This window comes from Strix aluco, chromosome 20 (genome assembly GCF_031877795.1).
Source record: "Strix aluco isolate bStrAlu1 chromosome 20, bStrAlu1.hap1, whole genome shotgun sequence".
NCBI lineage: Eukaryota > Metazoa > Chordata > Aves > Strigiformes > Strigidae > Strix > Strix aluco.
In genome coordinates, this window is record NC_133950.1 from 14,375,495 (window position 1) to 14,403,219 (window position 27,725).

A 27,725-nucleotide genomic window follows, 5' to 3' on the forward strand; every position below is an offset into this window, starting at 1 on the left:
AAGAACCAGCCCCCCACCAGCCAAGCCCCGCTCTCCGTCCCCCCACCGGCCTGCCAACCGCCGTGCTCACGGCTGCAGAGCCGGCCCCATCCTCCTCCAAAGCGCTTCCCGGGGCCGCTCAGACCTGGCTGATGGTTGATACGCAACGCCCCAGAGCTGGCACTCCTGTAAAAACCGCTCCTGAGCATTTACCTCCTCCGAGCTGCGGGGTTAAAAAGTCTCTGGGTTTTGCTGTGCTCTCACCGGCGGCTGCCGAAGCGGCGCGGGGCCTTCGGGAAGCCGCGGCATTCCTGGGAAGCGCCGGCAGCACCAGCGCCTGCCAGGCCGGTGGCGGCGGGAACGACCGACACAAACACCGACCTGCAATAAAGCTCCCCCAGGTCTGAGTCCGGCCGAACGACAGACAAGGCACTTCTGTTAGTGACTGTGGTAGTGCGAAAAAAAAAAATTGAAAAAAAAAAAAAAGATACTGATCCTATTGTACCCAGATTTGTATCAGTGGACTTCGCTGATGCCAAGCATTTACCACCCTCACTTCCTGCTTGCCACCCTCGCTTTCCTGGAGGAAAACATGCATTTTAAATGTTTATTTAGAGTCGTGAGAATCTCAACAAATTGTATTTAAATACAAATAAATATCAAAGAATGTTTCTGACAGGAACACCACCACATACCCGATTTGAATCTAGGTATTTTCTAAATTCCTAATAGAAATAGAATTGATTGCTGTTCTGAATAACGCAGACACAGATCCAGAGGACTACAAACGTTAGACCACGCAAGAACAAAACACAGGCTGTTCACAGAGGAATGTAAACGGGTGTTATTGACATTCACAGGGGTACAAACTCCCAATGATACTACTTTTCTCTTTACTCAGGTACCAAAAAACTAGAAAGCAAATATTTAACAGCACAAGGCCTACTTTTGAACAATTCAGGCTTTTAACGACCCATCCATCAGACAGGCAGAGCTCCGTCCCCGATGCTCTCGGCTGGGAAGCGGGACGCGTGCTCTGCCGGGAGGCGGGTGCGCTGCCGCGGGAATACAAACCTCACTTTGCTACGCCAGGGAGCGACACCTGCGTACACAACCAGGGGCTGTTTAAAAATGATTTTCCTCCGTTTGAGACCACTGTTAACCCGCTTGGGGAAGCAATTCAAGAGGTAAAGATTCACCAGTGAGCAGACATTGGGAAAATCAGAGCAGTATCCCCTGGACCCGAGCACAAACGTTCTCCAAGGTGCCCCCTGCACACGCAGTCACAGCGCTGTGTGTCCTAAGGAGAAAATGCTGCCAGACAAGGTTTTTTTTCCTCAGATTCCTTAGGGAGAAAAACGTGCCACAGATCAGATGGTTTAAGTGAAATGTCATCCATCGGACTCGCAAATTAAGCACCTGGTGCAGGTCATCCCCCGCACACAGCAGAACCATTTCGCCACAAACGCTCGTGCCACTTTACACCAAGAGGCAACCGGCCACCTTTACCAGCCAGCGAAAACCAGGCGTTGGACTGGCTGGTGGGCAAACGCTGAGGTCATGTGCTTGACAGATGTCTCGGAGGCTGCAGCGTTATTCTCACGCTGTCACATCTGGTTGCTGAAGAGCTACCCCTGATCGCAAACATTAGATATGCCACTGCTGTGCTCCGAAGCTCAGCGCAGGCCTCAGGGGTGTGTAAACACACTAATTCCTACATGGGGGCACATACCTACCACCTAAACAACACTGAAAATACCCGTGCTGTGTCATTATCTTAAGGTTGTCACGTCGTAATACCCTAAAGTTTACAAATTGAAATGCAAAATGAATTTGCTTTGGTGCATATAAAATATTGCATGCACAGTTACTAAAAGTGTTGCAAAATCTATTTAAAATGAGTTTTATTGAGATGAAAAAGTTTTCCGTGGTAACTACAGAATGTTAATCAAAACCAAGTGCCCTCCATTAAAAACACGAATCGGAATACTTTTTGTTCAAAAATACTTTAAAAAGTAATCAGTTAAATGGAGTATTTTTGGATGTGCTTTACTCCATACACTGGTTACTGCTTCTAATCTTGCTAATGAATGCACACTAACGAGAGGTTGTCTGCGTGTTCATCAGAGGCTTTGAAGGGAACCTACTTTTCTGAACAGCCTTCAGCTGCGAAGCTGCGCTGGCAGCAAGGAGGACGCAGCAGACCACCGAAGGTGTTAGAGAACACTGCGCCGCGGGCAGCGGTGGGGGGCTCAGGTGGTGGTATCCTTCTCACTCTACAAAGTACAAAAGCATTGGAGGACTCCAGGTATACAAAGCAGTGTGTCTTGCTACCATTATCCATTCATATGCATCATCTTCTAGATTTCCAGGCAGCTCTGGAATAAGGAGTAGTCCTTTTCTTATCCGGTGGTTTGAAGTAAGAATAAACAGGCGCTGCAGGGTATTCCGCATCTGGGTTTTCTGCCATCATTTTCAGTTTGGCTTCAATGGCCTTTATTTTTGCGCTGACGCTGGAAAGAGAAAAAGCAGAAGAGAAATCAAGCTTGATCTTAGCATGGAATCAGAGTACAGCAATCCAGAGATTTTGTTGACATGCGAATACTTAGTCACACGAGGAGGGGCTAGGCAGCCCCCACCACTGCATTCACAGGCAGCGTGAAGTTGGGAGGCAGGAATCTACTGCTTAAAGCCCACGCTATTGCATTGCAATCCTCAGCACGGATTTGCTCCTCCAAGATATATCACAGCACCACAAAATAACGGTCCTTGCACCTACTCAGCACTTTCCCGAGGACACTGAGCGAGACAAGTACACAACAAGGCTTCCTACTTCATGTAAAATGATGTCATGTAAAGAGGTCTGAGCATGTGCAGCAGAGCGCAGCTCAGACGAGGCTGCTGGAAGCAGCAGAGAAATGAAAGCCAGACTTCCTCCCAGCTACAAGACCGCTCGGGATGGGAAAACCCCAGACTCTAATTAGGTCAGGAAGAAACATTATTTCAGCATTAGCAGGGTTTATCCCAAAGGGAGAAGCTATCCCAGGTTACACCCCAAATTCCTACGACTTTTGTTATTCACTGTCCTCCATTGGGTACGGACCGAGGAATGTTCCCTTCTCTGCTGCGGCTTCTTGCAGCATCCATCCTCACTAACACAACTCCTTCGCGCCACTGACGTAGCTAACAATCTGCACGACTCGAGTCTCTCTGCTCGTTACTTCCTAGCGTGTTACTTCTGAATTCCAAGCTCATTTTATCTGTAGGCAAATTCATTATCCCCAGTCCTGGTTCCTCATAGGGTTCCACTGACAGAACACAGAGGAAAATCACAAACCCTTTCAACCAAACCGTGAATTAGCAAAGCAGCACTACGTGCTTTAGGCAAATGGAGGGGTTGGAGAATTTAACCACATCCCACAGAGCAGATCTACCAGCCCTAACGCTGGCAAAAAAAAAAAAAAGAAAAAAAGAAAAAAATTAGTTCTATGTGAAGTACTACACGTGATTTTGTTTTAATATTTTGCCACTACAGAGAAATTCTTGCTAACAGGGATTTTGCTTAATCAAATTAATACAGTACAAAACCTCTCACTGAAATTCATACGGCACATTCTGGCCAAGGGAGCTGGAATGTTACACACTCCCAGTTCCTCTCCTCACCTCTCTTCCTTCCTACTGCCCTAGTAGCTTCACACATTAGAAAATGAACTTCAAGTCTGAAGTGTCCTACATCAAAGGAGTTACTTTGCAGCATGCTGCCCTTTAAAAAACAGCTTTTCTGCCACGTTAAGAGTTTCAGCACAAACGTAACACCAACAACTCCAGACCTTACTGAAATCAAAGAAGTTAGTTCCCCGCCACTCCCACAGTTTGGACACCTCTCACCCACCCACCCCATCTCCTACCTTAAGTTAGACTGGGGCGGCTCCGTGCTGGAAGATGGCTCCAGACTGATTGGAAGGATCTTCTCATTTTTATTGTGATCATATCTCTGTGAACAAGAGACCAAGGATTGAAGTCAGCCAGAATTACGAACAAAAAAACATTTGCCCACAGATACACTTTAAAGTCGGATGAGCATCACCTCATATTTTGTGAAGCTTTTGCTAGGAATGATTTTGGTGGCCAAACACTGAAACAAATCCCAACCATAATATTTGTTTAGTACCAACATGGAACGTAGACTCTGATACTGAACACTTCTGTGCATGGTACTATGGATCCTTAAACTTTATCCTGTCTCACCATTTCTTGTTCCCCTCTATATAAGGCACGAAGCAAAGATGGTAAATTTGAAGGTAACTACTGTCCTGTATTGCTGTGCTCTTTATACAGACATTGTGCTTGGGTTGCCTTCTGACTCTGCACACGACCGCACAGAATCATGCAGTGCTGGGAGAAAAGAACAGGGGGGGGGAAAAAAAAAAAAAGCGCAGTTCGGAACCACCTCTTTTCTGCAGAAAGCAGTCTGTGAGTCTGTCATCTCTGTGGGCAAAGGGCCCCCCAAACTATTCGCAGTGTTCTGCTTCCTTATTTCGCTTGGCACAAAGTCAGGTTTGTTTTTCAGCAGAGCTGCTCAAACCGACAGTGTCTGGTAAGCCTTGGCCACTCATCTTAAAACTACTTAGCATGGTGCTGGTATTGTCTAAAATAAACACTTGTTACAATAAGCCAAAGTTCTGCGTTGTTAAATCTTTCCATTCACGGATTAGAAAATGCCATGCAAACTGAAGTGATTATTTATGCATGTTCTTCACCATACCCTGGACAGCCAAGCACTGAGCTACCCCGCTGAACTCCCAGCTGGGCAGACACTCATTCCTCTGGCTGAAACTCCTTTTACAGCCTGATCATTCTTCAGGCATCCGGAAGCACGTGGCGCTCTAGTAGCTACAGAGCTAAAGAAAATGGAGACTGGATTTGCGCAAGCTTGGATGTGCTGACAAGAGCCTGGAGCCCTTGAAGCCAATAATTAAAACAACATGGTCTCCTTTAACAAAGATATCTGCTTTGGTTTTTTTTAGCATCCAGAACAGATGCGCTAGTATACTTGATAAGAGAAAGGGTAGAAAGCTGCTTGTAGGATAATCAGCACGTGCTAAAAGCAAACTACCCAAAGGAAAAATAGCAAGAAGCAGCTCACCCCCACCTCCCCCCAAATCCATTTATCTGCAAAGAAAGTTATTAAAAATACTCAATATTAAAAGTATTCAAATACCAGATAGTAAGTAACTGCAGGAGAAAATGCAATAATTTTAAAAAATTAAAACAAAGACGTTCCAGAAGGTACTGCCTAAATTAATATTAAAAATTGATGTTTTATATGACAGAGCAAGCAATTAAAGGATATTTAGCTTAGATGTGAAATATGTTGCTTTAAAGTCAGAAGTAATTAGAGCTGCTGCTACATAAGTGCTCTCAGAAGTGGAACAAAGTAAAAAAGTACTTAGTAATTGGGAATTTCCATGCATCTCCTATCCAAAAAGGGAGCAAAACCACAAAGTGAAGGATTCAAACTTTGTGCCAGTCAGTTTGGGAAAAGTTAAAACATGGACATTTATAGAAGTAGTCTGTTCACACCGCTCTGATCAGAAACTCCCTTACAAAGAACATCAGGTTATACGGCCTATTGTTACTCACAGCTAATCCAGCACAGTTTAGGTAGACAAAAGTGGTAGATTGTTAATAGTGTGTCTATGAGAGTTATTTCCTAGAACAGACCGAAATTATCTTGGCCAGGCTAAAAACTGATAAAAACTGTTCCTTAAAGTTTTATTAAAATTAAAAGCAATTCTTATTTACACAACAAGCTTACCTTGACTTGTGCATGAGCCCACCGCACCACCAATTTCTTGGAAAGGGCCAGCTTCCCATTGAGACATTGGATCGCCTTTTCTGCTTCCTGCACAGGAAGACAGTTCAATAAACAAACCAAGTCTTTAGTCAAAACCGACTCAGATGTAAAGAGCCTTTTTTCCTTTGTTAATCTGGAAATACAGCTGTTCTGTAAGTGCAGCTAGCTGACAGCGAAGAAACTTTATCCCATTGTATCCCAATCCAGGAATATCTTTGGAAGACTCTTACATCTGAGTAACCAGACTTTTATCAGCCTCATTGGTTTATTCTTTCACTTATTTTCAGGGGGGGAAATGGGGACAATACCAAACATAGAGGCCACTGGAACAGCATTCCGAGGGAGGTTTATGCTACAGGAGTTTCTCTAGAAAATCCTGTGGCTCATTACAGTGATTACATCTGCCTCATTAACACCTGTCTTACACTCATTCCAGATCCTGCTCATGCTCACTGGGGACATGATCCACTTGGTCCTGTTTGAGGCTCAGCAGCGGAATTGCAGCTTTGGGACACTCCCATAAAACTTGATTCACAGCAGTTGAAGATTTATGTTGCAATGCTGTTCTACCTTGCTATGAATAATTTTCTAGAGCTAACGCACTGTGTCAGGGCTTTTCTGACATCCTTACCAGCAATTGCATAGCAAAAAAGATGAGGTCATACAACCACAAGCAATCTCCAAACACGCTGTTTTTCCTAACTTTTGAAGAATTCTGGCAGAATTACAACAAAATAACTACAACTCTGATGTTACAGGTGAGCACGACTTGAAATTTTGATTTGTAACAAGAGCTAAAACCCCAAATGGACAGGCAGGGACAGCTCACTCTAGAATGCTGCAGATGTGTCACGTACATCTGGCAGCATCACACAAGTTGGTGTTTGGATTCGTGAATGCACAAAAGTAAAACCAGGAGAACTTCAGAGCAGTTCTGGATTTCAGGTGGTCTGGCAGGCTGATCCAAGGCTCTGTGTGGATCACAGCATCTCCACGAGCTCACTACAAAAGTGGACCAAAGAACTGGCCCTTTCTGATTAGCATTAGAAAGCAGGATTCAGGAAAAGAGCAGAGGAGAAAGGAAATCACTACTGCTACTCCCAGGAGCAGTCACAAAGTGGCTGTCACAGAGTGGAGCTGTTAAGAGTCTGTGGGTTTGTGTAGACAAGGTATGTAATTTATCCCTGCCTGTTTTAGCTTTACATTGACATAAAAAAGATGGGGAAAGGAGCCAGTCACTTAAATCAGAATTTTAGATAAAAGCAACATACCTGTTTGGTTTCAAAGTTCACAAAACAGTAACCCCTCGGCTGCCCCTCCAGAGCACCAGACTTGTGAAAGAGAAAGTCAAATTGCTTTACTTTGCCAAACTTCTGAAGGAGTTTGAGGAGGTGATATCTGAAGGGGAGAGAAGACATTTTTATGACGCCTTTCACCATTTTGAAAGTGGGGAGATAGAGAGGAACCTCCCAATCCCCCCCCCCCCCGCCCCGCAACTTCACACTCACTAACATAAGCAGTTGTGTCATACAAATATTCCCAAATACCCGCAGAGGTGGGCGCCCTGTACAGCAACCCCTCAGCACCCACAGTTCTGAGCTGCCATATCAGGGACTGCTCTAACACCCCGAGGCACAACGCTTCCCTCCCAGCGGTGCCAGCTGAAGGGCATGCAGGAGATCTATTAATAGTTGGCTTTTGGACAATTACGCAATGGCTCCCTACGGGTCTGGGAGGGCTTTGCCTCCTGCCTCACTAAATCACACCTACTTTCAAGCATAAACATCGTGTCTGCCCCTCGCTAGCCCTGACGTGGCCACCTGAAGCTCCATCCCCTGTATTCCTCTCCCTGCACGAGCAGTCCTAGCCCACAGACCACAGCACCCCACGTCCCTCAGGATCCTCAGTTATCAGTGCACTGACAACACCACAGCCAGATCATACAAAAACGCAGCCACTCTCCTACTTGCCTTGCAGAGCTGGGGGAGCAGGAAGACAAAAGAGTCAAAAGAACAAACCGCAACCAGGAATTGCCCTTTTTTTGCCTTGTCTACTGCCACCAGACAGACCTCAGGATGATCCAGGCCAAATCTGCCAGTGCTCCTGGCTCAGACAGCTTTTCAGCAACATGCACACAGAAGTCAGACACTTATTTAGCCAATTATCTTCCTGCCATCCAGTGGGGAGAGTCCTGTTTCCAATAAAACTGTGGAAAGCCAGACTAAATCTGTCTGCTTAGTATCTAGTGCATGGAGCGACTTAAAATAAGGAGCACATTTGTTGTACAGGCCGCATCTAATCCTGAAAGGTCTCTGCAGCTTTTTTTGGTTCCTGGGATCAAAGTGTTTAATGTCACTAGCTGACCTAGAAGGAAAATGACACCTGTTACTATGTCACTGCCTGACCCTGTCCCTAACATTTAAGAATTGTTCAAGGGTTTAATAAGGGTGTCTTAGTCAGGACTCATCCTCTCCTGATCAGCTGTGCAGCATTCGTTAGCAAGCCATGTAGTCTCAGCCCAGTTTTTCAGCTTGCAAGATAACACTCAGTGCTCTGAAGGCCCACCAGGATATCTCAGAGTGCACATGGAGCACCAGGCACTGGAAAACACCTTGCAAGTCCAGACATGACTGGTCAATAGTGGCCCAAGACTGCCAAATGCACCAGGCACCTTTAGGGACAGTCTGAATAGGAAGGGCAGACAACATTTTTTCCTAATAAAGTCTGATAGGATGTTTGAAAAGGGCTCTAGCCCTTTGTTAGGCTCCAGGAGCCAGGCAAGAAAGTTCCAGGAATGTGAGTCATCTCACAGGATGGGTCACGGTGGACATTCAGGATATGCACTTCTAAAGAGGTGAAGGTGCAGCAAGCGTTCAGACGAGCAGTGCAGAAGGGCCAAGTTATCTCCCAGGGGAATAAACACATTGTAATAGATTATGGAAGGCTTCCTACATCCTTTGGAATACAGACGAAGCCCATGGTCTTCCAAGAGGCCTATGAAGCCTCAGTCTCTGCTCTGAAGGCAAGGGAGACAGAAAAGCAAGGGGGGGGGGGGGGGGGGGGGGAAAAAAGGAGCTGGTTACACAGTAGCCAAGTTTCACCATCACACCTCAAGCTACCAACAACCAGCCAGAGATGTACAAGTAAAAACACCAACCTTGGAGCGTATGATGTATATAAAACCCCACTGTTGAACTTTCAGGGCCTCCAAAACATGCAAATGCACCATGGGTTTGTTTCTTCAAACATCTTGCTACAAAAAGTACTTGCAATTTCAGCAGTATGAAAATAAAGTCCTTACCACTTGACCGCTGTTCCCCTTTGGGCAATTACAAAGGCAGTGGAAGGGCAACAATGATTCTCATCGCATTCTGTTTAGCAACAAAACTCTGCAGCTGCCCCGCTCAAAGGAATATTTTATGGTTTGGGGTTTTTTTGAGAACCTCTACATTCAAATAATACTTTCTTAGTAGCAAAACAGTAGTTGTTCATTTAAAACAAATTTCACTAAGAGTCTAGATCCAACCTATGTAATCTATTTTATTTAGAATCTTTAGATGATAGGTGATACAAACACTGTTTTCCAACCACGTGTGCAATTTTTACAACTGCAGGTCACCTACTCTCCGTGGAACAGCTCAGAACTGAAGTCTTGAATAACTAAAAGTTTCAGACTGCAATTGTGATTTGTTACTGTTAATATAGTGAGGGCATTAACAGTAACTTGACAAGTAGTTCTCCAAGCCAAGAGGACTTCAGTACTGAAGGAAGACCTGTCATGGAAAACCTGAAGCCTTAAAAAAAAAAAAAAGTGAGAACATGTAAAAAGCTTTACTATGGCAACAACTTGGGTTATCCAGAGCTTGGAAGTTACTCGCACAGATGTGGCCCCACCGTGCTGTGCAGATCACCGCAGCCAACCTCAATTTCCACTTCCTGTCATCTGATGTGAATGCGAGACAAACCAGCAGCTCCCCCATTTCCTTTTCCTCCACTCTTCCTCCTGGCACCCCGAGCGCTATTCAAACACAGGCAAGGCTTCCTCTGAACAATGCTGTCCCAAGGATACCGCAAAGGTACCGGGCCACATGCGAAACCTATTATTGCGAAGAATTTTGCCCCACTGGGAGTCAGTAGGAGTCTGTAACAACAACTTACGCACACATTGTTTTCTAGGTGAGACTCATCAAGATGGGATCCTAGACAAGCGGCAGAACAGCCAAGGAAGTTGAACACCCGCTATTACATACCTGTGGAAAATGAATGGTCATTCACAGGCTACTGGAAACTAGATAATACGTATGTATAACTGTAGAGCTGGAAATGAAATTTTTGCCTGTCCAAAATGTTGAAAAGTCCCAACAGGCTTTACAGAGAGGAACGGGCAGAGGAGGCAGTCCTACTCCGCTTGCCAGACAGGAGATGTAACCAAACGACGGGTTTTTCCCCCCACAGGATGGGAGCTGAGAGGTGATGTGAACAAACAGTTGTGTCACAGCGCATCTCCTATCCTGCTGTGCTACTGAGGGACAAATGCTGCACCAGGCGATGCTCACAGCGATGGTGAAGGGACTCCACGGATTCCTTGCTCAGTGACACCAAACCCAGAACCAACCATGGGCTGCTCTGCTCGTGCACTGCCGTGGCAGGCCCCACAGCAGGGAGCATTCAGCATCAGAAGTGCCTGCAGACAGTGTCCTATGTCACGGACAGCTGCGAGGTCCTGGGGTGCTTGCTCGCCTCCTTCCAGCTGCCAAGAATACTCCCAGTAAACACCCTAATACTATCTTCTTCCAGAGGCAGAACAATCCTCTAAGCATGCTGGATAAAAGAAGAGAAGTCACCCAAACAAACGCTACTGGTAAGGTGGAATGCCCACCAGAAGACCCAGCACACCCCAGTACGCAGGGTACGTCAGCATTCAAGATCCTTTGAGACGCCCATCTGAGTCACAGTTACTCAGTATGTGCAATAACCTCCTATAAGCCACCAACTTGCAGGCTGTAATTTGTGGGCAGCCCTACATTTATAAATTCCTATTACTGCAGCTTGTGCTCAAATGTGTACGTTACCTATTAACTCCCCAGCACTTGATTGCAGCTATAGGTTGCTCTCTAAATGAGAGTCTTGGATTAATTCAAGACTTTCTGAACTCTTTTCTGCTCGAGAAAGTCACAACCAGTTATTAACCCTGCTAACAATTCCATCAACTTCACTCAGTCTTAAACAAATCTAACATAGAAATTGCAGAGGCAACCCTTTAAAAATCAGATAAAAGCAGCAAATGACCAAACAGCTATTTAGTTTTCAGGTATATATGGTTTTAGTCATGTGATTAGTAACCTCAACAGGGGTAATTCAGATGAGCAACTCTGAGCAGAGATGTAAGCTCTTAAGATAAGAAAGTAAGGGTCAAGACCATTTACAGAAACTTACTGACCTGACATAGAACTGCACTCTTTTCTACCCTGACAACGTGTTAAAAGGAACTTCCTCTTTTTTTATTCACAAGGAAATGGAGATTACAATATAGCTTGCAGGAGAGAATAGGCATTTTTAAAGCAAAACCAAAAGCAAGACACAGATTTATAAAGCCTGAAATAAGCAACAAGCACTGTCACTCATCACTGGGCTAATTTAAAGATTTAGTAGCACTTTAGGTTTGATGACACTGGAGAACGAAGCCCCTTGCCCGCGGCTGTGATACTGCTCTGGACACGGTCCCCAGCAGCGAGGGTACCAGGACAGCTGTGCACCACACCCACACTGCTGAATTCAGGCAGCTGCAATAGGCTGTTGGAAACGGAACAGCCTGCCCATGCAAGAAGTCGACTGAAACACACAAAACTCACTTCACCCAAGCTATGAAAACAGTAAATTCTACCGTATAAAGCTGTTACTTGTCTGGCCTAGATTCAGAGAAACAACCTTGACTGAAAGGGTCTTTAAAAACACCACTAATGGTCACCCTGGGAAGTGAAGGATCTAACACATTTACAAATACCCACTATCTTCTCCTCACACTAACCCAGTTTCCTGAATCTTTAAGAACCCAGCAAACAACACGCTCAAGAACTCCTATATCTAATTTCATGTGGTCAGTGAATGTGGATAAACCAGCATAAAGTAGCTGTGGGATAAAAACAGTAATTAATGCAGAAACTACCCAAAGCTGAATGGCTGGAAAGCACAATGCATTAATGATTCCATTTAGAAGCTATTAGAAAACTGCTCAGTTAAGATGAACCGCATTTAGAATAAAAACCTAGCACCTGCACACACACAAAAAGAAGCAGGAAGAAAAAGTATTCCATGACAGGCATATACAATAGTTAATCAAAAGTGCTTGTCTCTTAGAAGTGTATAAACCCCAAACTGATTTTGTTTTGGGTTTTTTTGGTTTTATTTTGGGGTTTTTGTGTTGTTTTTTTTTTTTTAATACAACCTAGTGATTTCTCAGCACACTTTCCAAACATTGGACAGCAAGTCATATTCCCTTGACAATTTAGCTGTTCAAATGTTTGCTCAAAAGATAATTATCTGTAGTCTGAAGGAAATATGAAACGCATTCACACACACATTAGATTTATGCACTTATCCACCATAAGCAGCCAGTCACACCACACCCTACCTCGCTATCAGTTACTCCAGTGAGTAACTCTCCTCTGTTCAACCTACATCCCACTGTTGACACCAGCAAAATAATAAAACAAGGCTCTTGGTCACCCTGAAAGTCTCTAATCTAAAATTCTAACATTTCCCTAGTTTAGAAAACAAAGATGTTTTCAACCCCTGGGCTTCCAGCCCGAGCAGTGGCTCAGACAACTGCTGTATGTCGTAGTTATGCACCTGTCTCTGAACCCCTTAGTCTGGGGGGCCAGCGCAGACACCCCGCATACACCCAACCCCCCGCCACCCACACTTTGGGCCACCTGCTGCCAGGCAGCGGCACCAAGCAGCCACAGGGCCACCCACCAGCACCATGGGAGCTGGGACCAGCTGGCAAATCTGCTGAAGTGGGCGAGCATCACCCCTCACTGCAGGGCAGAGGCAAGAGCTGGGTGTGCTACATCAGCCTGTGCTACCCTCCCGGGCATGGGGACACCCCCAGAGCGGGTCCCCCCCAATACTGTCACCCGTCCCACACCCGGGCGAGCCTCCGGCACCGGGGACCGGAGGGTGGGCAACACCCGGCCCTAAGGCTGGGCCCGGAGGTGGGGGGGCAGCCAGGGCTTGGGGGGGACCCACCAAGGAGGGGAGATGTGGCACTGCCCAGGGGTGCTGGGGTGCTGCTGTAGGGGGAAGCACGGCTCCACTCATAGGGGCAACGAGGGGGGTCGGTACCGCTGCTGGGGGCGGGGGAGCGGGAGGGAGGCGGCGCCCCTGAGGGTCGGGGGAGGCGGGGCCGCTGGCGGGGGGGTACCGGGGAGGTTGGGGGGTGCGGTGCCGCGCACGGAGTCACTCACTCGGTGATCTTGGGGTCGAGGTTGCCGATCCAGAGGCGGTGCCCGTCCTGCAGGGCGCCCTCGGAGAGAATGGAGGCGTTCTCCAGCGGCAGCGCCTGGCGCCCCGGCTCCATGGCTCTGCGGAGGGCACCGGTGAGAGCGGGGAGGGGCGGGGGGCGCGGGGGGGGACAGACCGGGCCGGCGGGGGGGGACAGGCCGGGCCGGGGCCACACTCACCATGACACCGCGGGACCGCGCAGGCCGCGGCCGCTTCCGTCCTCGCGTAGGCCTCGCCCCGCCCTTGGCGCCGATTACTGACGTAACGCCGCGGCGCGGACCGATGACGTTGGAGCAAACGCGCAGCGCTGCGCGACGGTGAGCGAAGAGGGGGACACCCGCCCGCCCGCCCCCGGTGCCCGGCCCGGCCCGGCGGGCGGAGCGGGAAGGCCCGGCCCGGCCCGGCCAGGCCCGGCCCTCCGCGGGGGGCACCGGGGGGGCGCGGGCGGGGCCGGGCCGGCGCGTCCTGAGGAGAGGGAGCCGGGGGCGGGGCCATGCGAGGGGGCGGGGCCTTGTGCCGGGGGTGTGACCAGATGGGGCGGAGCATCACCGGGGCGGGGCAGCGATGGGCGGGGCCTGTGCGCACGTGCGGAGCCGCGGGGGTCCCGGGATGTCCGTGGGGTCCCCGCCGCCGGGCTCGGGGGGGCAGGGGGCGTGGGGGCGGCCGTCGTGCCCGAGCACGGGGGTTGGGTGCCCCCGGGACCGTCCTCGGAGCGGCGGAGAGACCGGTCCCTCCGGTGGCCGTCGGCGGCAGCTCCCCGGGGCCAGAGGGGCCTGGGGTTCCCGTCAGCTCTGAGCACAGCAGAGCCGCAGCTGCGATAACGCCTCTGAGCCGCGAACGGCCCAGGCTGAAATAAATCCTGTAAATTCGGGAGATCTTGGGGCTTCAACCCTCGCATGACAGAAATTAAAGTTTCTACTCTGCTGACCTGCAAATACCAGATACTTTGACAAGCTGTTCCTGCTTGTGGCTTTTGCACCACAGGCCCGTGCCCCTCTGGACGGCAGCGCGAAGGCTGCACAGATAACGTGGGTACAGGCTGGCTGCCACCGAGCCCCTTCCACCGAATTTACCCGTCGGTCGCTGCAGTACGCCCAGACCCACCCTGCCGAACTGTCACCTTGCCCTGATAGGTACAACAAACACCTGCATCCGTTTGTTTTTAGCACCCTGAGTGGACCGTTTCCCATTTCTCTTTTCCAGGCGAATTGGAGAAGAGCTGTAAACGATGGCTGTGGCACTAAGATGCTCCCGTCATCTGCCTGCCCTGCTTTATCGTTCTTCGTTTGCAGTGACGCGGGGGCTGCCGCAGGCTGCTGCAGGCTGCCCAGCCTTGCTCCTCGATGGCTGCGGGCAGTGTGCCCATCAGATGCTGCTGACCAGACAGCTAGCTACCAAAAAAGGTAAAGGTGGCAGTCTCTATGTTGCCAGAATTTCTTTTCTTACCCCTTTTATCTCTTGTACCAGTACTGGAGGAGTTGGTTTGCCTGACAGTGCTGCAGTATACAGGAAACCTTAACCCTTCCCATGGAGCTGCTGCTGCGCTGGGGCAGTAGGTAGCGATGGTCACAGTCCAGGCTGGAGTCAGTGCACGCAGCGTGGCCTACAAATATATTTTGTCTTATGTGCTCGAGTGCTGGGCTGTTTACTCATTAAAAAAATGCAGTTACTTCGGTTTAGCTTAGACTCAATTCTGAATCTAACGGGTTTTAATAGCTTCTTTCTGCTTTCTAATGCAACAACTAACTTGTCAGAAATAGAAATTAATTTTATGTGTAATCTGCAGCTAAAGGTAAAGGGCAGAGTCAAGCCAGAGTGAATATCAGTGCTGCCCTAGTCGAGGATATTATCAATTTGGAGGAAACCACTGAAGACATGCAGGCAGTTGTGGAAGCTCTGAAAGAAGATTTCAGCAGAAATCTCAGTGTTAGAACCTCACCAGGTTGGTAACTTTCTTGTATGATGCTCTATTGCCTGTAAGGATACCAATCTTAGTAACGGAGAACTCTGATTTTTTTCAAAATTTATTTTCTTTTTATTTATTCACTGGGCACCCAGTTACTACAACCTTGACGTCCCCAGCTAAAAACTTCCTTCACCCTGAGCTTGACCAGGAAGAATCCATTTTTGTTAATAACTTCCTGGAAATAGCTTTTGTAAGTGGGAGATGTCAAAAGTGTCTAACTGAACTGTTTGCAGATGTGATGAAGAAGCAGGTTGTCAGCTAATGGTGCAGTAGGGCAGGAAAAATCCAATTGCCATTAAATTAGCCTTTTGGAAATTGCCATCAGGCTGGTGTCTGGCAAATACAAACTTTTTTTGCTGTGCGTCTTTATGGTTAGTGACCTTTACAAGCCTTGTTCACTTAGTGAATTTTGTGTTTTAGGAAGAAACGTGAATATATTTGACTAAGCTACAGTTACTATAACACTCTGAGCATACGTATTTGTAAGTAGTATCGAGTTTCAGGGATAAAATTTAATGTTAAACAATGACCAAATTTGAATCATTCACCACCCCAGCTCTGGCAGGGGCACTTCAGTCTTTAATGGAGTTAGAAAGCATAGCTCAGTCTCTTAACTATTTATTTTAACCATAGGTATTTTTTTTAATTGCACTGATAAAGTACCTCTTGTCCCATGTGCCTTTTGGCCTGTTAACATTTTGCAGCAGAAACTAGAGAGCAGATTAAGAGTAGCTCAGGGAGAAACTGAATACTTTAAATTAGGCAGTGTACAACACTTCCTCTTGGGACTTGGGAAAAAAAAAAGAGGGGTTTAAGAGAACACTGCTCAGTTAAAGACAATAGTTATCTTGATTTTTATAACAACATTTTGCTTTTCTTTAAGTTCTAAGAATTAAAAAATAACGTTTTCCTTTTAATTCTTAACAATCTTGCTTAGTTTTCCTATTCTAGTAACAAAAACAAACAACAGTTTTGTTTTCATGTTTTTGTGCTTCAGAGTAGCATTGAAATATTTACCTTGCAAATACCACAGGGGATGCATGAACACAAACAGCACCTGAAGTCTGAATAAACATGTGTTTTTTTCTTTTGTAACATCTGTATTTTGCATACCAGAAGGGAAATGGGACACTGCGTTTTTCTTCAGCATCGCTGTGAACTGCTGTATCATACTGAAACTCCCCTGTGTTTGGTTCTTTTGAGGGGCCCTTGATCACATAATCGTGATGACAAAAGATGGGAAGTTTCCGCTAAACCAGCTGGGTCAGATCTCGCAGAAGTCACCGCAGCTCATTATAGTGAACATGACTGATTTTCCAGAGGTAAGGACATGTTACCAAAGGCGTTGGGAGGGGAGATAATTACCATGGGAGCAAACAGGTTGATGCTGAGCAAAGGAACACTTAGACAAAATCAGCGAAAGCTGGCAGGGCTGAGAGCTCCGCTGGGCTGCGTGTTGCTTCGCGGCTGATACAAAACAGAAGCTGTATTTTGCTGCCGACTGCACAGGGTGAGCGATGTCTCCAGCCCTGCCTGTCCCACGGAGCATGCTGCCTGCAGCAGAACAGGGTCAGACGAGAGTGACGTGCTGCCCCGCAGGCTGCGTCTGCTCTCGGGGTTGTATCCAATAAATGCCACAGTGTGAGGGGTTTGCTCTGGGGACTGGTTTCCCATCAGCTGGATCTGCAAGAGCTTGGTTGAAAAGCAGCGCTGAGTGTGTTGCAGACCAGATGCCTGGATTAACTGTGCCCTGCCAGAGCTCCCCATTTCCCATGCTTTTACAGCACCTGGTACTCTTGAGCACACACATGCTCTCCTTTGGTTCACCTGAGTTACACACATGGAAGCGGTACTGCATCTGCTCTGTTATATTTATGTCATTTCAGTTCCTTATGAAGACGTGGCCAGGCACAGAGCCACATGTGTAGTTGGAATAGTCTGTATTTGTGCTGGGGACACCATCAAACTCCTCTAAAACTTGCTTATCAGTGGGACTGGTGACACCCCCCGAGAGCTCACGGAAGAAGCTGCTGATGTAGCCTAAGAGCTTCTGAAAAGCCTCCTGGGTAGGACTAAGCTGGACCCGTGCTAAGTGCTGTCACAGGGCCTGGCTCGGGCACTGTGAGGTTAGTGAGCTCCTGCCTTGGCAGCACCTGCAGGTCAGAACCTGAATTAGGTGATTTGACCTGTCCTCTGGGAGAGCTGGATTCCCTTCATTTTCTGCAGGAGCTTTAGTTAGACTTGCCCCTAAATGAGGCAGCAAATCTGCATCCCACCTCAGGATCAAGCACTAGTGGTCCCCTGCAGCGGGCTGGTGCAGACAGAGCGGGGCAGCCGTGCAGATCGGAGCAGTAACGAGCGCAAGGTCAGCTAGTCATCCCACTCCGGGTCTGGAGGTTTGCCAAAGCTTATCTCTATTTATTTTGCAAAGGCTTTCCCCAATTAATTAAGTCAGTAAAGTCTCAGAGAAGGTCAGTGTAAGGCACCTGATGCCTAAGTGTTTCTTAAAGTGTATCCACCATGTATAATGGCTTTGAAGAATGAAGGCCCCTCATCAGCGAGTGCACCGAGGTCCCTCGAAGTGCCGGAGCTGAGAGGGCTGGGGAGGTCACTCCATGACTGAGCCCGTGTCTAAGCGGGAGCTCAGGCCCAGAAATGGGCCTGTGAGAAATTAAATATCACACTATACAGCGTTGCCTACATTTGCTTTCTAAGCCAAAGGACCATTTTTAATTTGAGCTAGAACTATTTCTCTCAATGCAGTTGTTTTGTACCATAACCGTTCCATGGATAGATTGAACTCTTTTAAAACCATTACAGACACGTGTACTTAATGTCACTACTTACAGCAGAAAGTCAGTACTTCATGGCATTGAAAAGCAAATAAAAATGCCTGAGGAGTCTGGCAAAGAAAATAATCATAGAAAAAGGACATGAGGGGCCAAATTCTATTTGCCTGAGAGTTATAAAACCAAACAAGACTGTTTTTTAAGCACAGCTATTTATGTCATGGGCTGCAAGAGGATGGGGGTAATATTGCAATATTTTCCCCTTCCTCTATCTCCTGCAATATGTACATTAAACAACACAGCTTTTACTGAGCATTTCCTTCCTACAGAGCAAGCACCGTCCATAGAATAACACATTTACATTCCTAACGTGCTGAGATCATCTTAGTTACATTTTCTCTGCCCTTGTTGTCTTCTAGAGGACAGCAGTTATGTCTTACAAAACACTGGCAGAGCATTTATTTCGTTCAGCGATGTCACATGTCGGAGACCTAAACAAATGCACAGAGCTTTAGTTTGCGCCTCAGTTGACAAAAGCTGAACTTCATAAATACTGTCTGCAGCAGCCTGGAGCTGAACTTAATGATGGGAAAGATCATCAGAAATAGCAACGCGCCTTGTAGGAAATGCCGTGCGAGTGCCACAAGGATACAGACTCGCTCGGTCTTGTTGTTGTCAATGTCAAGAGCGAAGCAACCTGGCAGAGCGCTGTGAGAGCTCCCGGCAAAACTCAGATTTAACCGTAAAGCCTGACGCTCTGTAAAGGTACACCAGCACCCAGGGAGGGGGCAGGAAGCCTTTTAATCACTCTGCAGTTACCAGGCAAACCTGCGCACCTCACCTTTTAAGCAGAGCAGAGTGTCAGCCAGCGGTGGTGGAGTTTTGAGAAGTTAATCCTAAGTAATAAGCTGTAAAATAAACATAGAACGGGGCACAGGCGCTATTTCTCAGCCAGCTGCTACTGCCCTGATGTAATGTGGTTAGGTTGTAGTGCTGAAGTGGTTAAGTTAGTTAACGTTTCTAAATTGGCACTGTGTGATTTCTAGTGGGAAACATTCAACTGGAATTTTTAAATGCTCAGAATCTTTCATCTCCTTCACCACAGTCAGGCTATGCCTTGGGAATTTATTGCGGTTTCACTCTGCGTTGCCTCAAACCATTCAAATAGTTTCAAAGAAGCAAAACAGTTTTCTTTTGTTGTTGCTTCCCTTCCCCTCTCCCCCCCTTCGTGCCCCCCTACCCTGATACCGAGCACGGCCATAGTTTCCCATTCGGTTTGATCAAAGCTCTCTGCACCAATGTAACTTCCTGATCTTACTGGTAACAGAAGTAAATGTTTCCATGTTCCGTGGAGATGGATTGCCAACTATTGACAGAGTTCTGGCATATGGGAATGATTATTTCCTAATTCCCTTTACCTTTTGATCTGTTTTACAGAGCACAGCTGCAGCTACGAAGGCTATAAGGGAGAGCAGCATGAACCTGAACCCAGAAGTGGATGGGACAATAATTCGGGTGCCAGTTCCTAAGTGAGTATTGATGGCTGCCCAAGTTCATCATCATGCAAGGTAACGCAATAGGTTGCAGCGAGTGCCCTTGAGAGGGTAAGCATGTACGATTGCTCTCATGTAGCTGTGTTTCACATTCAGAAAAAAAATCTGAGCCCCTAAAAGCGTCTGGTGGAATCTCTTCCAAGTGTCTGCGCTCTAAGTCACCACATTTTGGCATCTGATGGTTGATCTCATTGTTCTTTATTTTCCCTCTGCAGAGGAAACTTGGTCCTAGCTGGCTGCAGCACTTTGCAAGAGACAGCCAAAGGCTTTTGAAGCTGTTCTGCCTTAATTCAGGGACTGATTTTTTGCTGCCATGCTGTAAATTCCTTGAATGACACCAACATAGAGCAGCAGTAACGCAGGAGTGAACCAGTAGTATTAGGAGTGAATAGCACCTTGCTGCAGAGAACACTAAAAGGAAGTGATGAAAGAAAGAGGGAGGATATCAGTAGTTTTGACTAAAAAAATCAACTCCCTCTTCTCGTGTAATACACATTGTATAACTGATAGCTGCGTGGAGATTTTGGTGTAGGACTGATAGAAAAGCAGGCTGCTCCTGGGCGAGGCCTGGGCTTCGCTTCCCTCACCCATCGCAGGTGTCTCCCAGCCCTTGGACAAGACAGGAGGTGCCCCTGGATCAGTGCTTCAGTTTGGATCAGGAGAGCACTTCCAAAGCGCTCCTGATGATCCTGGCTTAGCGTGCTTCGGGCTGCAGCATGCTGGGGTCCCTGCCTGCGAGCGAGATGGCTTTCAGATGAAGGTAGAGAGGTACCCTCTGGGAGCACGCTGAGGGCGCGGCACACGTGTGTTCAGTCTTGGGGACCAGGCTGGATCTTGCGTGGAGCGAGACCTCCCAGCAGCTCCGCTCGTACCGTGCTGCACAACTCGCTGCTGCAGACAGAGCCTGGACTAGGGGCGTTGGCACTGCTCTGCCCAGGTTTGGGTGGCACAAGGAAAATTCACCAGTTCCTGTGGGTGCTCGGACCCTGCAGTGATGGAGCTGCCTAAATACCGTGGGCAGACGTTGCGCATGGTCTCACATTCCGGGCTTACCTGGCACCGGGGGGCTGCAAACAAACACTCCCAAAGGGTAAAGGCGGCTCCGTACACTGTCTGGGCACACAAACACCTTGCACGTGCGCTGCGTTTTACAGGCAGGTGACTTCTCAGTGAAGGTGAACCAAGTATTTCTCATGCTTTAGATCTACTTTAAAAAATTCTATGGAATTTTATCTAGCATTTTGATCAGAGAAGTCTAATTGCAGCTTTCCGTTGCTGTCGGTGAGAGGGAGTGACATTATCATTCTATTTGCTGATTTTCTTTTCCCCGTGCTCCCGGCCCTTCCCCCATTCCTCAGGAGAGGAGGCAGAGGAGGAGGAGGGCACCATTATCTTCATAATTGCTGAGGCTCCCGGGTTGCTGCACAGTGGTTTGATTGTTAATGGGCACTTGGGTCATCCTTGAATATGAATTGCAGGGGAGGAAACTCCAAAACTGCAAATCCCAATCTTTGAAAAAATACTGTTTTTTAAACAAATCTGTACGGTCTGTCGCTATCTTTTGTGGTGCTGCAGAGCAAAAATGAGTCTTCCGTCCCCAGGGGAGATCTGCCCGGTGTGCTTCCTCGTTCCTCCGGTGCATACGAGTTGTTGCTCCTGGCTCCTTCTTCCTTGCTCCTGGCTCCTTCTTCCTTGCTCCTGGCTCCTTCTTCCTGGCTGGTTCACAGCCCAGGGAGTCCTGAGTTAAAGAGGATTTTGGCTTGGGAGACCCACGGGCACCTCCAGTCCCGTGTGCTCACCCCCACAACTGGGTCTTTCAAGAGTTTCATCCACTTACCAAAAAGACGAGCAGACAGTTTCAACCTTCTAATACAAAGCAGGGCAGAAATAATCAAATTCTGCTAGAGGCCTCTCTTTAATATTATATCCCTGAATTACTTTTTAAAATTTTCTAAGTTTTCCATTTTCCCAGCTCTAAAGGTGTTTACAAAGAATATATGACAGAGAGATGCAGTGAAATGGCCAGAATTATGGCAGGTGTGCAAAACGAGCAAACGAATCAGAAATGAAGAAACAATATTGTTTCTGCGGAAATTGGTTCTTTCATGAGGGGAAGCACAGTATAAGTAGAATCAAGCCCAAATTGCCCTTACCTGTGGTTAAAAACACTTTTTAGTCTGACCTATCAGCTGGACAGACACACATCATATTTTGCCTTATGCAGGTCCAGGTCCAGCTGGGCTTCAGTGCTTGAGAGCGTTTCAACTGAGCATTTTAAAATGGAGTTTACTTTTCAGTATTTATTCTATTAGTTTAGGTTTTGCATTGCAGTTTTAACAGAAAAAATACACTCCTTTCGTTCGTGTTTACTTCTGCTGCCTGCTAGGATCCTCTCTGCTCCCTAAGGCATTTGCCTGTTTGTGTTGCTAGCACTGCATAGGCAATATTTATTTGTATAAAAAGTATTCTCTGAGGGCTTAAAAATTAAAAAAAGGAAAGAAAACCAGCCATGGGAACATTTGTATTGGTTGATCTCTTGGCCAAATTTGACCTGACCTTGTGCCTTTTATGGTATTGCCTCATTTTTAGATTCATCTTTTTTGGACCCATTGTGTTACACTGGATATTGTTTGTAAATTAGTAATATTTTTACACATGCTTTACTGAAAGCCAGATGACTCATCTGAAAGTTTAATGACTCATTGTGCGCTTTTTTTCCTTTGCCCTTTAAGAAATATGCAAAGATATCTACTATGGGGAGAAAGGACTCAAAAAATTTCATTTGAAAAAAACCCAAAGCTGTTTCTGAGCTGCGTTGCTCCAGATCACTCATCATCAGAAGTCTCTTGCATGCTTTTTGTTGAGCAATATATGTTGCACCCTGTGTTTATCTGCAATTATGCATGCAGAGTATTTAGTTAAGCCTACTTTCCTTTAACTGATCCCTCTCCTTCACAGGAAATTCCTAGCATTTGAGATACAGAAATTACTCTTACCCGCACAAACGTCTTGCGTTGGAGACGAGCCGTGGCCCGCGTCGTGCTCGCTGTGGGTCTGCTCCCGCCGTGTGCAGGGAGAGGAGCATCCAAGGGCTGCGGTGCTTCAACCCCTGCTCGCTGGGGGACGCAGAAAGAGAGGAGATGTTACCCACGGGGCGGTGTGCGTTTCTGAACGCCCCGGCGTGTCAGTCACCGGGCTCTGTCCTGATCCTGCCAGGGCAGGACCGGCCCCGGGGGAACGGCAGGATTTGAGCCGCTGCCCCTTGAGCTGCAGGGGAGGGCGGAAAGGGCGACAAGCAGGGACCTTCTCCATGTTCCCCACTTCTGGCACCCTTTCCCCAGGATCACTTCACACTTTTTTTGGCTTTAAAGAGGGGGTAGGGGCAATGGTTACTAGACAGAAAAGAAAACATATCTAAAACCAGCTTAAAAGTCCCAGATCTGGGGGCAGGATTAAACAACTGTCCTTAGAAACCATGGGCCTGGCTCGCGTTGATGGATTCCTTAACCAGAAACAGCATCTGCTTGAAAAAGTGTCCGTTTCTGGCATTGTTGGTAGCATTGCTGAGAATTTACACACAGTCTGGCTGGAACATAAAACCCTCTGAGAAACTCCACGGCGCTGCGCAGTGATAAAAAGAAATTGGTGTTAATAAAGACAGACAAGGAGGCATGAAAGCTGTGACCCCGTGCCAAGAAGCATAGGAAATCTGGCAGCGCTGCATAAACAAAAACATTTCCTTAAAGGCTCGGCAGCCCCAAGCAGGCGAGTGATACCCTCAGCACAACTCGCAAAAGCTGAGCAGGAGCGGGGAGGCGAATAGCTGACGGCGAGCTCGCTCTCCCACAGCTGAGGCAGCCCTGCTGCGGACTGGCTTACCTCGCCACCCAGCAGGAGATGGGAGAGATTTCCAGCTCCCTCCTCCAAGTTTAGCAGCCAGGATTGACTCCCCGCCCCCCCAAAAAGCTGCCTGAGAATCTGACCTCACCCAGACCTCTGCTTGTGAGCCGGCTTTGCTGGTTTTGCATGTGCCGCGGGACATCTGGCTGGGGAGATCGAACTCGAGAAGCCCTGAAGGCATCGGTGTTGGGATGCAGAGGAAACCACAAGTAACCCCGCTCACTTCTAATTAGGTGTTCAGTCCAGGCTCGAGCCTGCACTGACCAGAAGCCTCTGGCCACATGTGAAATTCACTGGCTATCTCCTTCTGGCTGTCCCTCAGCCGGGAGCAGGATGGGCTGGGGGGACCGAGCCAGTGCCTGCGCAGAGGTACCACGGGCGGGTCGCTGCTCTCTAGGTCTGTCCGCTTTTCTAGCGATCCCAAATTCCTGTAATTACTAACCAGTTCTGGGAAGCTGTGCAATAAAGATAACTGGTGAGAGGCCAGCACCTCTGCAGAGATCTGCCGTGAGCGACCTGGCTGCCGAGGGAAGGTGTCGGCGCGCGCGTGACTTGCTGGGCTGTGCACAGGCTGGGGAAGGGCTGAGGGTCCACTCGGGCCCCGACAGCCTCCCCGTAACATGCACCCACGCCAGGGCAGAGCTGGCGCTGCCCTGGGAGCCCTCACCCCACATTTCCTGAGCTCTCTGCAGGAAGAGTCTTGGCCTCAGTGTTTTGGTGACCCAGGCTGTTGCAGCCAATTTCTAAATATTCCTGTGAAATGTTTATTTTGCAATATCTTCTGTGAACAGACAGGCGCTCTCTTGCTAGCGAGTCTCAGTGAGTGCACCGGCGTTTCTCATTCTCAAGGCAGTCTAGAAACTTCAATAGGCATGAAAATAATTAAAATATTATTGTTAAGCACTAGCAGTTGATGTTGACGGTGATCAGCTGTAGGTGCTGGAGCATTACCAGAGCTGAGGTGACACGTCAGCCATTCCTATGCATTATTCAGATGGCCACACTCCCTCATCACCTGCAGTTTTTAGTTTGGGATGGAAAGTTGAGGATTTTCTTGTGGCACCACAGCAGTAACTGGCCCTGTGTTGTGGGGAAGGTGGAGCTGAAGTTCTCCTGGGCCGAGTTACCTGTGGCTAGCCACGTCTAGCAGCATCCTCTTGTCAAGCTGGGTGTTCACATCATCTTGGTGAAAAAGCCTGGTCGTGATGAACTGGAACAAGGTTGAGTAAAATATAAGCGCTGTAGCTTCCAGATACATAATTCAGTTACAGGGTAATAATACCGAGTTTCAGGAAGGGATGAAGGTTTCCTCCTGGCTTTGCAGGATTACGCATTTTAGCTCCATCTCTCAGGTCTGGAGCTGGATTTTCCCTCTTTCCCGCAGATGCTTTGGCAGCAGGAAACAGGAAAGTCTGAACATTTGAGCAGGACTTTCAGGCACTGCAGTGACAACTATAAAACAAGTAAGATTCAGTCCAAGTCCCTCAGCATAGGGCTGTGCTGAAAACTTTCTGTTCTAGGCTCAAGACTTCCCTCACTGGGGTACGCTGCCCTGGCAATGCTGCGCAGAGGTGGCCAATTCACTCAGGTGGACCGAAGCCTGATAAAAACATGCCCTGAGCTGTTAAGTGCCTCTGCCCTTGTGACATAGAGCCTCCGCGCAGAGCGAGTCTAGGCCGGTCGGAGGGGTACTGCAGTGAGAGGATTGGATTGCTGCATTTACCTGAACTCCATCGCAGAACAGAAATCTGGCTGGGCTACACATGACACTTTTTCCTTTTGGTGTTTTTTTCTTTCCCCGCACTGCTAGGGTAACGAGAGAGCACAGGGAGAACCTGGCCAAGCTCGCCAAGCAGTCCACCAACAAGTCCAAAGAGGCCCTGAGAAAGGTGCGAAGCAAAAGCATCAACCAGATAAAGAAGTTCAAGAACCAAGTGTCTGAAGATACCATCTGGATGCTAGAAAAGCAGGTAATTATTTTTTTTTCCGCTTCTGCCGTATCATGGTGCTTCACAGCTCAGTGGTGTGTTTGTCCCAGCCCTTGCTGACAAATCTCCAGCACTGAGAACCCAACTGAGGAATGTGTGGCCCTGGGCTGGGTTTTTTGAGTTGACAATGGCTGTTGTATTTGCTTTTTCTTTGCAAAATTTGGGGCTTCAATCTCAAAGGCAAATTTATGATATGAACCATTGTAAGCTGACACAGGAAAAAATGTTCCCCGAGAGCTTTCATACTATGAGGGATTGTTGCGCAAACGAGCTGAACTCAGGGAGCAAAACAACCCACGTCCCTAACGTTACCACCATTTACACAGCGCCTGGCCACTGCAAAACAGCTGGTGTTAATGAGGATTGCTCCGGTTTGTTATTAATGAAAAGGCTAGCAAGATTATCTCTGTTAGGAGTTTTTGGCTCCAATTCAGGAAAATACTTAAGCACATGCCTAATTCCCTAAGAGCAGATGTCACTAAAGTCAATTACTTGGGCATAAACTCAGGCACAAGCCTAAGTGTTTTGCTGAATTGATGCCTGTGAAGGCAGACCATTACTTTTTAGCTGTTTGTTTATTAACAGCTAAAGTTAGATACATTGCAAATGCTTCAGGACAGTTCTCTGTGCGCTCACAAAAATAAACATTGATATACAGAGCATTTGTGCAAGCAGGAAAAATGGCCATGCTATTGTAACTGAATCCTGTTGGGAAGGAGTTCTCCCAGAGCAGACAGATGGTTTTCTGTATTTGGAGAGGTAGCGTCTCAAGTCTAATTTTTGCTTGTACCCAAATTTTTCAGCACGAGGAAAGGTCATCGCCATATACCTCGGACCCTGGGAGCGAGTGCATCTTAATCAGTCCTGTAAAACTAGCACATACCCCCCCCCACCCCCGATGTGCTCCAACCTTTATCTGCACTCACTCAAAGAAGTGCATGCACATTTTGGTCCTGTTTACGTGCTTGCCAGAAGACCTGATCCCTGGGCAGGGCTTTAACAAATCACCATTTATTTCTTGTAAAAAGAAATAAACAGATCCATTACTTGGTGTGTGAATTCTTAGCATGTAATAACGCTGTGCTCCTGCTGTTACCTAGTTTGTTTTATAGTGGAAAGGTTGCAGGAGGCAGCGAGATAAGCCCTCTCTTCTCCAGTGCCAACACCAGCGGGTCTCTAACTCTGCCTTCCCCTGAAGTCACTCTGTTAAATAAGGATCTGACCAAGTCACTTGTGAAGCTCAGACAAGAGTTTGTGTTGCACATCTCTTCAGAGCCTCTGACCAGTCCCTCTTCTCACTGTTCAGATGCAACACTGGCACAGAATCACTGAGGGCTGCTGGGAGCCCCCAGGAAGAGCCAGTTTTTGCCCCAGCACTATTTTGAGGTTTATTAGGGCTTTAGGCTTTGTTTCAGGAGGTAATGTAGTCACTCCTTTCCCTTTAAACTCTGGCATCACTTACCATACGACTCAGGCTTGTACTGTGTTACCACAGATCCAGCAAATGGCAGACAGCACTACAGCGGAGATGGACAAGCTGCTGGCAGCCAAGACCAAGGAGCTGCTTGGATAAGCGCCATCCTGATGGACACACTCCCTCCTCAAGTAAGAACAGGCAGCCATGCACGCCGGCAGCATCCCTGCCCGCAGTCACAGCTTCTGGAGGGCTCTGCCAGACCTCCGGAGCAGCTCTGTGCTTTGGCTGCTCCCATTCCCCACCTTGGATTGTACTGGAGGGAGCGGGGAAACTCCTCACTGTTCTTCATCCAGGTGGCAACAGAACTGGGTGAACTAAGATTAAAAAAAATAAAATAGCAGGAAGGAGGACTGGTGGCTGCTGGAAGGGCTCCCACACAGAAGCTGAGGCACAAAAGGACCTGCCCGTTTGCACCCCAGCACCTCGCAGAGGCGAGGACCACGCGCAAGGGGAACCTGCGCTGTCCTGCTGTGAACCTCGACATTTATTTTTGCTTAAAATAAAGTCAGAATGAGATGTGGCAGAGCAGCCTTGGGTCAGCCAGTTCCTGCTCGCTATGTCCCCCTGGGTTTACCTGTCCCAAAAGAAACAGAGCTGCTGGCAGCCCGGCTGCCAGGAAGGCCCGAGGGAGCTCAACACCGATCGGTGCAGGGTGGGCAGGGAGATGGGCTTTGTGGTTCCCAAGGCTTTGTGGATAGAGAACAGAAACCAGC

At 47.9% G+C, this 27,725-nt stretch overlaps 2 protein-coding genes across 6 annotated transcripts; one reads left to right on the top strand and one right to left on the bottom strand.

The window, feature by feature from the left end:
- Window positions 1-799: 799 nt before the first annotated feature.
- Window positions 800-22,750, bottom strand: RBM18 (RNA binding motif protein 18). 3 transcript variants are annotated; one of them, XM_074845889.1, is made up of 6 exons: window positions 13,519-13,655; window positions 13,303-13,419; window positions 7,108-7,234; window positions 5,798-5,884; window positions 3,888-3,973; window positions 800-2,492 (listed from the first exon to the last, which is right to left on the bottom strand). In XM_074845889.1, exons 2-6 carry the CDS (start codon window positions 13,413-13,415, stop codon window positions 2,333-2,335), a joined length of 573 nt encoding a protein of 190 aa, XP_074701990.1. In that variant the 5' UTR covers window positions 13,416-13,419; window positions 13,519-13,655; the 3' UTR covers window positions 800-2,332. The 3 variants fall into 3 exon arrangements, with proteins under 3 accessions (XP_074701990.1, XP_074701991.1, XP_074701992.1); XM_074845890.1 differs by lacking the exons at window positions 13,303-13,419; window positions 13,519-13,655 and adding an exon at window positions 22,644-22,750; XM_074845891.1 differs by lacking the exons at window positions 13,303-13,419; window positions 13,519-13,655 and adding an exon at window positions 7,349-7,380.
- MRRF (mitochondrial ribosome recycling factor) lies at window positions 13,588-27,540 on the top strand. Of its 3 annotated transcripts, XM_074845888.1 has the most exons (8): window positions 13,588-13,656; window positions 14,543-14,742; window positions 15,126-15,281; window positions 16,509-16,627; window positions 19,532-19,623; window positions 25,358-25,517; window positions 27,031-27,140; window positions 27,306-27,540. In XM_074845888.1, the coding sequence occupies exons 2-7, from the start codon at window positions 14,568-14,570 to the stop codon at window positions 27,106-27,108; spliced, it is 780 nt and encodes a 259-aa protein (XP_074701989.1). In that variant the 5' UTR covers window positions 13,588-13,656; window positions 14,543-14,567; the 3' UTR covers window positions 27,109-27,140; window positions 27,306-27,540. The 3 variants fall into 3 exon arrangements, with proteins under 3 accessions (XP_074701989.1, XP_074701987.1, XP_074701988.1); XM_074845886.1 differs by having other exon boundaries at window positions 27,031-27,540; XM_074845887.1 differs by lacking the exon at window positions 13,588-13,656 and having other exon boundaries at window positions 14,043-14,742; window positions 27,031-27,540.
- Window positions 27,541-27,725: the final 185 nt, after the last annotated feature.